Consider the following 11,684-nt stretch of genomic DNA (forward strand, 5'->3'; position numbering starts at 1 on the left):
ATGGAAGGTCTAGAATTTTGTCCTGAATGGGAGCCCAGTCACGTGACAAGGACACTGACCATCTCTTTCCTTCCATATGGGGGAACTTCACCAAAGTAAGGCTGAATACTCAAGTGATTCTCCAAAAAGGAAAACCTTGTGCTTGAAAGTAACTCAATTCCTCATTGACAAGGGACAGGCCATGCTATCATTTTCTACAATCCTATACAATATTCTCTTTTTCAAGAGTAGAATTTTATATACTCTTAAACCACTTTTTGGCAAGTGACCTTGCTTTGCTATAGAGCACAACACTCATCCAAACACAGTACAACACAAATCTGTTTATGGGCCAGACATGAAGTTTAATTTAATAGAAATTTTCTTCAATCTTCCATACATTCAAGTGTGAACAAGTGAGATGACTCCTCGTGTTAGTCTCTGCCTCCATAGGCTCTTCGGTTCCTAGCTCTCTGCCCGGACACATCTAAAGCAGAAATCACCCCCACCCCTAGTGATCCTCCAGCTGAAGCTCTGCAATGACCACCACCACACCCCAACACACACAAGGCTGTCATATGAAATATCTAAAAGCTAAGGGTGCCATCCAAATTGGGTTAAAAGTAATAGTTTGCTTTGCTCATTGTACTTTGTGCTTTTTAAAAAAGCACCTGATTTGTCTAATGGGCACAGCAGCAAAAGTGACTGTTACTACTCTTAGAACAAGACAGGATGTCAACATCCTTTGTCTTACACATCATACAATACTGGTTGTGTCAATTTTGTTTCCTGGAAGCCATCTAGTATTCCATTCCCAGGTATCCCACCCCTTTTAAGTATGAAACTACCATTTGGAGCTTCAAGTATCTTAAAAAGATAAGCAAAAGGGCAGGCAATACAGGGGAGTTCTGCTTTATGGACATCCATTTCTGGAGGGTGACTGGAGTCAAACTTTTGTGAAAAAGTGGCCATATTCTTTAAAAAAAAAGATGGTCAATGGCATCATCCCCATTTCAAAGGGTTATGTTCCTACAGTTAGCCACCTTAGGATGCAGGTTCTAGTTCTCCCTCTACACACATGAATGAATAACTGGTGACATTTGGGAAGAGGGTTAAGACAAACAAACACACCAATAAAAAAAAGTTCTTTTGTCTCATAGAGACATTACTGTTATCCCCTCTCCTTTGTTGGGTTCAACCAAGCAGACTGCATGGTACAGGCCCAGGGCGAGGCTCAGCCAACAAGCACACCTAACCACCCCTAATCACAGCTCATCCTTCAGTGGGCCCTCTGTTTCTTCCTCCTCATCCTTTTCTTCCTCATCCTCCTCATCCTCTTCATCCTCCTCATTATCTTCACCCTCCGGTTCATCGTCTCCTTCCTCTTCTTTCTTCTTCTTATCTTCTTCCTCCTGCTTCTTTCGTTGCTCCTCATCCTGCTGCTCTTTCATTTTCTTCTCAGCATCCTAGTGACAATTTAAAGGGATATATGTTTTTGAGTAGGGGTTACCATATTAAGTAGGACTCAGGAGTATGGTGCTAAAGCAGGCATCCCCAAACTGCAGCCCTCCAGATGTTTTGGCCTACAACTCCCATGGTCCCTAGGTAACAGGACCAGTGGTCAGGGAAGATGGGAATTGAAGTCCAAAACATCTGGAGGGCCGAAGTCTGGGGATGCCTGTGCTAAAGGCTTGAAAACCATGCAACTGCCCTCATCTCTCAGCAAAGATATATCATAGACCATAGAACTTAGCGATGGCTACAAGCTTTGAGTGTTTGCTCATTCCATACTTAAAACTCATGGAGGGCAGAAAGGAACAAAATACATCAACAGATAGTAAGCCAAAATCAAATCTCCATATTCAGGTTGGTAACTTCCCATTTGTGCACAATCGGCAAGGGGGCAGAACAGGGCAAGCTTATGCACATCGGACGGACACAGTGCCTCAGAATGCAACCTCTGTAAATGGGGAGTTGCTCACATATGAATGGGGGAAGGCCATCACTTCCATACCTTACCACTGTGTTTGGACAAGGCATCTGGCTATTAGAGAGAGAAGCCTGAGCCTTGGGCTCTGATCCACCAACTAACTTAGCTTTCTATATTCCACCCTTCAGCATACTATACTTCCAGGGCTAATCATGAAGTATTAAGAACATAATGATAAAAAGTGGGGGAAATTGTGGAAGGTAGATCTGAAATTTACATATTGTTCTCTTTTGAAGGAAAACTACATGAAAATGATGTACAGAAGGTATATTACACCAGCAAAAAATGGCAAAAATGTATAAAATCGGGTCAAACATATGCTGAAAATGTAAAGAAAAAGAAGGTACTTTATATCATATGTGGTGGGAATGTAGAGAAGTCAAAAAACATTGGGAGATGATATATAATGAATTGAAAAAGACATTTGTAAAAAAAAAAACAGAAGCATTTTTGTTTGGGATTTTAGGACAAGTCCTGCCAAGGACTTATTTATGTATGCTACAACAGCGGCAAAAGTCTTGTTAGCACAAAGATGGAAGAATGAGGAAATCCCAACGAAAGAACAATGGCAAGAAAAACTGATGAGTTATGCGGAGTTGGCAAAGATAACATACAAACTACGTGAGAAGCACAACCGTGACTTCAAAGAGGAATGGGAACTTTTTTACAAACTATTTAAAAAGACAACAGAACGAATTGGACTCCTTGGCAGGTTTTGAATAAACATCCACAATTAGTAGAACATATGATAGAATATTGTGCCATATCACCAGCTAAATATTGTGATATTACAAACATTGTGGTATATCAGTATAAGAATGGAGCGACATTAGCTGGCTTCACGATTTTTCCAGTATTATGATTTTTGCCAGTGCCTGCTCTTACGATTCACTGCCCCCTGCTTGAGGCAGGGGAGAGCTGAGCCAACAGAGCTAATACGGGCTCTGCAGGAATTGAGAGAAGCATTGGTTGGCTTAATGTTTTTTCCCAATTGTGATTTTTTCAACACACACAAAGATTCGCAATATTTTGCTAGGTCAAAAAATTATGAAACCGGTATGACAATAAGGACTTCAAACTGGTTTTGGATGATATATCATAGAAGGAATGAGATTGAGGCCAAAGGTCACCCTCAACATTTTAACATAGTCCATAGCATTTTCTAAAGCTCAGAATCTGGAACCTGCTCATTTGAAGTGGAGATGAAGATTATTCATTTAAAGCACTTTACAGAACCTAGGTAAAACAAGATAATGATGTGGTGACGAACCTGGCCATTAAGATCAAGAAAAATGACTCCTTACCTTAGTGGCACCCCAGGTTTCATTGCCAACTTCTTCAGCAAATTTCTCATCATCAGTAATCAGGAAGTTGTCAAAAATGGTGCCAGACTTGACCTGTAGCAAACAACAATGAGCTCCAATGTTTCTACGTAACTCTAGGTTTTTCTGACAGCTTATAAAGTAACGAAGCGTTTCAGCATCACTTCCAAACACACTATAAGTAGGTCTTGAAATCAGCCATAATTTCTCCACCATCAACTCCAGATTCATTTAAGTATTTACACACTACTTTTCTCTCATAAATCCTGCAGTTGAACACAGAATAAGACATCACAAAATTGCCAATGACAGCTGCTGCTTTTGATACCACATTTTGAATCAAGACCACCTTAACAGCATAGCTATTACCATCTTGGATAAAGGCTGTTTATATGTTCTCTTTTATTACTACATTGTAGTTATGGTATTCCTATAATTTGGTGTCTGGACACAAAAGTGCCTTAGATTTGAGACTGCTCACAACTTCTATTAACATTTATTTTACTTATTTCAATAATTTTTATCCTGCTTCCCCACTAAATGAATGCTTGAGAAAATTGGCAGCTGTGGCAACTAATTTATCTTATTAAGTTAATATGTTTTCTGTGAAGTTACTTATAGTTTTCTATGTCCTCAAAGTATACACCACAGGAGCATATACAACAATCCTGAAAGTCAGGAATGCCACCAATAAATCCAGAACACATTCAGATGCTGGGGCAGGAAGCACTGGAAAAACAGGAAACTAGGCAAACTTGCATCCTTAGATAACGTTCTTCTATGCTTAACATCTAACCTGAACTTTTTAATAGTAAGCTTCTGGCTGGTATATGAATGTGGCAACTTCTCTTTTGTGTTGTTCGTTGTGAACAGAGCATGGAGAAGTGGGATATTGTATCAAGAACTCACCTGCCATAAATCCAAGCCAATAACACCAAAGTTTTCAAAGAAGTAAAGGTCAGGATCAGGAGTGTACTCAGGATTATCTATCTCAGGATGAATCCATTTCCCTTTGTAGTTGGGGTTGTCTATCTGACGAGGTTTCCACTCTCCCTGCAAAAATATATTGATGAAAAATAACAGTAAATCCAGAACCTACAACTGACACACAGAGCATAAATTTCCAGTTTTAAAATAAATCTCCAACACTTAGTGGCCAGCACGTTTGATAGCTTAAGCATGGAAGGGACAAACAGAAGAATAAAAAAATGAATGGCTTGCATTAATTCCAATTTTAATTCAACCTTCTTATAGATGTATGTGTACATTCAACGCTCTGGTGGTGTTTTAAAAAAGGACACCAATTACCATACTTTTCAGCGTATAAGACTAGGGTTTTTTTTACTAAAAAATCATGTTTAAAATAGGGGATCGTCTTATACATGAATAGCGCATAGGGGAAATGTGGGATTGGTTGATGCCAGGAGCCGGAGATTGTCTGCAGTGTGTTATTGGTGTCTGCGGCAAGGAGTAGTTGATTGGGTGTCGCTGCGGCAATTGGGGACAGACCTTAGGAGGCTGTTTGTGACATGCGCGTGTTAGTGTCGGTCAGGCAGGTGAGTGATTTCCCCCCCAAAAAGCTCAGCAACTCTAGGCAATCCTCCCCCCAAAAAGCTCAACAACTCTGGGCAATCTCCCCCCCCCCATTTTCTTAATTTTTAGTCCCCAAAAATAGGGGGGTGTTATACACGGAAAAGTACGGTATGTTCATATTCCTGTGTTGTTCAAAACATCCAAGGACCAATTTGATTTTTTTTCACCTGGATCATACTATTAACCAATATACTTGTTTTCAACATGTCTATAACTACCTACCCAGAAATACAAAGATAACACTGAAATTTTATATATATAGCAAGGCCATCTTAGACCAAGAGCTTGAAGTCTAACTCCAGTATGATAGATAAGAGAGGTGGTTCTAAATCCAGGTAACAAACCCTCTTTGCATTAAGAAGTGTTTCAGGGGCAACCATTAGAACAACCACCCAATAAAGATTCAATATAACTCATATTTGCAGAGGAATAAAATATTCTTCTATATTAAAAATGACATTTTGATTAAAGACTAATTATGAGGGACATCACTTTAGAAGAGGCATTCATCTGCGTAAGGGACAAGGGGGTGCCTCTTCTAAGACTGCTTTCTTTTAGACGTCTATTAATTAGAGGCACTTAAGTGAGGAGTTTGGTGGTGTGGCTTTAAAAAAGGAAAACATCCAACACTGCAGCCTTAGCCACTACTTACCTTGTATTCTGGATTTTGGATTACTGGTGGTTCCCACTCGCCATCCATCTCTTCATCCCAGTCCTCAGGCTTCTTGGCATCAGGATCAGGAATATGTTCTGGCTTATCCCAGTCCTGAAAACAAGTTGAGGGAAAAATAGGTATTAGGCAACGTTCTCACCCAACCAAGATCAGTATTGCCTTTCTGCATTGCAGGGGTTGGGCTAGATGACCCTCAGGGTCCCAACTGTACAATTCTGATTCTGCACAGCCATCAGTTGAAGCTACAGTGTCACAATCTCTCCTCACCCACTCACAAATAACATAACCATTTCCCCAGCTCCCTCTTATTGTCTACCCCACAGTTGAAACTCTGGTTTCAAGTCTGGTGCCTCTGTTTACATTGCTCTTACGTGCTGTGTATATTGTTGGTGCTATACCACCACTAGTACACACTAACCTCTGGTTTTGTGTCTTCAGGATCATCTATCTTAGCTCTTTCATCCCAGTCATCTGGTTTCTTTGCCTCTGGATCCTTAATTTTCTTGGGAGGCAGGAAATCCCAGTCATCCTCCAAGCTGCCAGACTCCACTTTGTTGTTGTCAATCTTTACTTCATATGTGTTATCAGGCCGCACGATGAGGGTATAAAGATGTGTAAACTCGTCATCCTGTCAAAGGAAACAGCTTAAAACTGAGGATAACAGATTCCCTTTAGCCTAGGGTGGAATGCTTTTCAGCAAGAAAAAAAGAAGGCAGATTTAAGTCAAGCTTCCCACTGATACTGCATACATTTCCACAAGTCTGACTACTAAGCCATATTAATTTACAACTAAACAGTATTTTTTACACAGCTTCATTTTTTGAACTAGGCTTTGCATTACTATCACACTGAATACATTTTGCATGCTTTCATTTTTTACCTATGGGGAGTGCCTTATTCCCATAGAGCCTCTATTGTGAAAAACAATTAAATATCAAAACCTGCACACTGGACAATTCTATTTCCAAACAATTAAATGCCCACAATTGTTTGAGGCAAGGCTGAAGTTTCTGGGTAGATTCAGAGCAGTATTTTAATGTTATAAAAAAATGAATGTTAGAATGTAAATAGTTGCATCTGATAAATGAACAAAAGTATCAATTTAGACAAAAGCCTCATTTAACTCTATATATATGTTTCGGAGCACCAACATGTTAAATTAATAAGAAATTTCATATTTATAAAATTCTTCCCAATGGTAGGCCCATGCAGAGTAGCTCCATTGAAAATAATGGCTAGTGATCTCATTGGGTTCAATCCAATAATAACTTTGGGGAATACAACCTAATATCTGGTTTGATTTAATGAATATCAATTCTACCCATTTTTATCCATACTGCTTTCTTTCTAGGATCAGAATTTCAAAAGGACTTTGCTCAGTTAGGTCTCCACACACTCACTTTACAACGGATGTCCTTATTGATTAAGACATTTTTGCCTTTGTAGTTGAAGATCACATGAACTTTCTTGGTACCTGGGCCACAGATATCAGGACCTGCATTGGAGACAAAGGACATAGGCTTCATAACAGAATTAAAATGGAGGCCCACACCCAGATGATCAAAAGGGGGCAGCAAGCATTCAATTCAGTCTCATACCACAATGCCCACTTACAAGAATACAGAAAATACTCAGGGGTTCACTACTGCATAGCTTAATCATTTCCCAATAACAAACGATATTTCTCAAATTAGGTGCCATTCCAAAAGCAGACCGATGCAAGTGTTGTAGAATGGTTTCCAATTCTTGCCTAGCACCATGCAAGGCTATACCCCCTGCCCTCTAAAAACCAAACACCATCATGCCCATTTACTGGCATACAGTACATGGAGGAGGCCCAAGGGATGACTATCAACCCTCATTTTGCTGCATGGGCCTCTTGACCCCCTCCTACAGCCTTACAGATTAGCAACTGCCCAAACAAGTATGTATTTCAAGCAAGCGCACTCACCAAACATGATGTTGTACTCAGAATCCCCATGCATGTCCTCTTGGTTCAGGGTGGAGGGGAAGAGTTTCACATAGCCACCTCCACAGTCAATGTTTTGTTCGTGTTTCACTGTGAACTGGACCACCAGGGTCTTATCCTTGTTGCTGAAGCGATCAAAGAGAGCAGAGAGTGCATAGAAACGAGCATCCTGGCTTGTCTGAAGTCCTGGGAAGATGAGACATAGTCGAGGTGTATATAAGAGACCAGGATATCATTACAGTCATACAGACACTTCAGGTTGCGTCTTTTCGGGTTGTGCGCTGCGCGAACCCAGAAGTACCCGAGGTTTCGGCACTCATGCATAAGCACTAAATCGCGCTTTGCGCACGCGCGGAAGTGCAGAATCACGTGGTGCTGCGGGTTGCGAATGCGCCTCCCACGAAGATCACGTTCGCAACCCGAGCATCCACTGTATTATAGATGACAATAGTGTGCAAATCTGATTATACAATACCCTCAACAGAAACCCGTTTTTTATTACCTGGGGGACCAGAAGTGGAAGAATAATCCAATGTTTACAAGTCTGTCTACAAAAGTTGTGGCAAGTGAAGACTCAGGGATTGCACCAATATACTGTACTACCATTTAGTAAGGCAAGCCTGATCCTGTGCAACACTGCAATCATCACCTTCAGATCTAGGACTCCATTTGTGACTGAATTAAGAAACACAGTCCTCCAGAACATCTCCTTTACCTTTGTCTTTCTCTGCATCTCCATAGAATTTGCCAGCAGTAAGCTTGAATTTCCCATAGTCAGACTTGTGCTTTGATTCTACCCAACGGCTTGTCCAGGCATCTAAAAGGAACAAAAGGAACAAATTTTGAAACTACTGTAAAGAGCTACAATGATTCACCACATACATTTGGTTAACACTGAGCTACAAATGCTCCCAAGACCACAAAGGGAAAATCAAAAACCTTTCAAATGCAACATGCGGCATGAACATTTTCCCCCTGTTCTGTTACAAAAATAATTTTTGCAACAAGCTTACATTTTTGTAATGTTGCAGTGAGCCTGTACAAGGAAGCAAAACGTCAGTCAAGATCAGTTTTGGTTGCAAAACATCATGCCTCACCTCAATTCTTTTAAAATGAGCTTACCACTCGACTTGAAGCAAGCTAAACTGATTCACCTTAATATACTGGATACAATAATGGACTATCTGGTATGATGACTACAGGTATGAGCTGGGTCCAAAACCTTGCTTTTGGCCATGACATGTGATGGCAGTCTCAGGACAAGGCAGTCTCAGGACAACTGCCCAACACAACATCTACTTTGCTTGAAGTGATTACGGTGATTTAGCATATAATGGGTTCTGTGACAGAAAATAAAGGATTTATATGTGGCCAACATCTCAACCCCTTTTCAATGCTGTGATGCATATGAGATCTGTATGCTGATTCTGCTTTACTTGTTATTAGATGACTTCCCCTGTTGGCTACTGCAGCTCTTGCCAATCTGGCTCACACCAGGTATTTGGGGACCACAATTCCCCAGCAGGCATGCACCAAGTTAGTGAATTGTGGTTTACTAAATGGTCCTCTATTTTTGTGGGTTCCCTTGATCTTTCCTCCCAGTCAGATCTACTTCACAAGGTTGTGGGAGATGAAGTTGGCAACATGAATTTGGCCCATAGCACATTAAAAGGGTGGAATGCAAAAAATGATTAGTGAGCAAATTCTGATCATGTGTAAGTTAACATGAACTTGAACTAGAATTTGTTAAGATAAAACACTTGTCTTAACCTGAAAAATCCTAGCAACAATTTCAGCAGTGAATAAGAACATGCTTTACCTGATCACTGCAGACGCAAATGACCTACCCAATTTCTATCCACCATAAAATGCCTACATATAATATGCTACAACAGAAAAGCAGTATTAGCATCTTCACTTTTGGGGTACTGGTTACATTTAAGAGGGGGCACTGCAACTGCATGGCTTCTAATGTAATAGCTTTGCTATGAAAAATGCTTAATTAAAAAATGTGTAATTGAAAGTGTTCAGGTTCACAAATGAAATGATTAACACACAATCCTATACATGTCAATCATATGCCAAAGTGTTAAACATGGTTTACTCAAAGTTAAATGAAGACTCCAGCTTAAGTCTCTATAAAGAGGAACAAGGGAAGACGCATATCAGACGCTCCACAGCAGCTGGGCCTCACTACTGGCAATTTCAGCTAGTATTATCAAAAGGCTCTACTGGACAATAATTGACTCCTGCAGCAGTGGTGTAACAAAAACTAGTCTTGAGGTGCTAAAACAAGCTAAACAACTTCCACTCCCATCTTGCACCAACACCCATTTCTATCCTTATAGCCAGGCACATAACACAGGAAAACCACCATATTTCTGTAGAGTTTTTAAGAGAAAAAACAGCTGGCAGGGTCTACACTGCTTTTCAATTATCCACCCCAGGATGCACCTGTCATTTTCGATACTCGCAATGGGCGGTCTGTGTGTTCTAGAGACATCCCCACAGCGATCTATTTAGCCCGTGTTCTATATCCCCATGGCCCCTGCTGATTATGGCTTAATTACCTACTCCCCATCGCATCCCAGGTCTAGACTAGACACAACAAGACCTATGTCCTTGTCACACATGCAGTTAAGGTGGTATATTCCCCAATGTGTGTGTGTTTGGGGGGGGGGGGTTATAGCAGGTTCCATCACATCTGCTAGCTGCTCTCAAGCGAGGCTCTTAAAAACAGCAACTCAAAAGGTAGCATATGAAGCTGCTCCTGTGAAATGAGAAGATTATTGGCAGGCCGAGTTGCTCCTGAAAAAATGGGAAGGAGTGTGACAGAATGAATGCATCCTTCGCACAAGTTCCCTCTCTTAAGGTGCAATGCCCATTTTTACCTTGAAAGGTGGGGGGGGGAGAGCAGCCATACATTCCTCTCCACATCCTGCCCTTCATGTGACAGGATCATGGAGCTCCCAAACAAGCAAGCCCCTTCTCACTCTCTACACCAGCCTTAAGGGACGCTTTCTCCCTCCTGGTTCTGACAGCTGCGGAGCCCGCCCGCCCGCCCTCCCCGAAACAGAAACCCGGCCCGCTCCCAGTCGTGCCTCGGCCTTTGCTGGCTTAAGCCGCAGAGGGGCATCCACCCCTCGGGCCCACCCTCCACCCCCAAAATGGGAATAAGGCCGACCCCGCCCGAGGCGCGCGCGGAAATACTCGGAAGGGCTGCAAGGAAAAGCGAATATCGCGATCCTGTCATACGACACTTGACAATTCGTGGGGGGGAGCCTTCTAAGATGGCGAGGGGAGCAATTACATCGACGCGCCCCCTCCCCCGCGGCCTCTAAGCCCCTCCTCAGGCGGCACAGCCCCAAGCGATGCCCGAACTCCCGCGGCCCAAGGGAAGCCCACCCGGCCCCCGGGAGCCTCCAACAAGCCCCCCCCTCCCAGCGAGCCGCGACTCTCACCTCCGTCCCCGAACTCCTCCCTGAAGTACTGGGCAGGCCCGGCCGACGCGAGAGCCAGCAGAGCGCAGAAGGCGAAGAAGGGACCCATCTCCCTGCTTAAATTTTATTTCCCCGCGCGGCGGCCCTTTATAAAAGAGCAAAAGCTCCACTTCCAGCTCCGGAGGTGGACACCGACGACAGGGCGACTGCGGCCGGCGAGGAGCTTTCGGTGCTCTTTTATAAGGCTGCTCTCCGAACGCCCGCCCACGCCTCGCTCCGATTGCTCCGTCCGGCCCGAGCTGGCGCTGCTATTGGTCCGCCGACAGCGCGGCGGGCTGGGCGGCACCCCCGAACGTTGGCGTCCCAGATGGCTGCTTCTTATTGGCCGCCGGTCCCGGCCAATGAGGCACGACCACGCGTTCGGGGGGAGACGCCCCCTCCCCTCCGCCGTGGGTGCGTCACCCGTTTTTTTTTTTCTAGCAACAGCCCCACGTGAGTGCAGCGGGGTTTTAAAGGGCCAGTTCACGGCAATCTTTCCCACGGCCACCCCATCCCCTCCCAAGCCAACGCGTTAACTGGAATAGCCATATGCAGAATGTGTTCCCAACACTAACAAGCACACCAAGGTCTCACAGTGAACAGCTGAATCAGCCTTGTGCTATCTAGCCAGGCACCATATAAATTGTACTGGCAGATCTCTAGTTAGATGGCGAATAAT

At 43.0% G+C, this 11,684-nt stretch overlaps 1 protein-coding gene across 1 annotated transcript; it reads right to left on the bottom strand.

Annotated features, from left to right (window-relative positions):
* Window positions 1-323: 323 nt before the first annotated feature.
* Window positions 324-11,188, bottom strand: CALR (calreticulin). The gene is made up of 9 exons (XM_035140815.2): window positions 10,988-11,188; window positions 8,242-8,343; window positions 7,509-7,712; window positions 6,958-7,052; window positions 5,976-6,185; window positions 5,537-5,650; window positions 4,201-4,344; window positions 3,274-3,366; window positions 324-1,445 (listed from the first exon to the last, which is right to left on the bottom strand). Exons 1-9 carry the CDS (start codon window positions 11,073-11,075, stop codon window positions 1,245-1,247), a joined length of 1,251 nt encoding a protein of 416 aa, XP_034996706.1. The 5' UTR covers window positions 11,076-11,188; the 3' UTR covers window positions 324-1,244.
* Window positions 11,189-11,684: the final 496 nt, after the last annotated feature.

Source organism: Zootoca vivipara, chromosome 16 (genome assembly GCF_963506605.1).
Source record: "Zootoca vivipara chromosome 16, rZooViv1.1, whole genome shotgun sequence".
Lineage (NCBI taxonomy): Eukaryota > Metazoa > Chordata > Lepidosauria > Squamata > Lacertidae > Zootoca > Zootoca vivipara.

Bases quoted from the DNA above. Each gene is read 5' to 3' on its own strand.
- CALR (XM_035140815.2), bottom strand. From the start codon at position 11,075: ATGGGTCCCTTCTTCGCCTTCTGCGCTCTGCTGGCTCTCGCGTCGGCC. The intron at 5,651-5,975 runs GTTAGTGTGTAC...ACTTGTTTTCAG, and splicing joins CTGAAGACACAAAACCAGAG to GACTGGGATAAGCCAGAACA. The intron at 3,367-4,200 runs GTGAGTTCTTGA...TGTTTGCTACAG, and splicing joins TTGGCTTGGATTTATGGCAG to GTCAAGTCTGGCACCATTTT.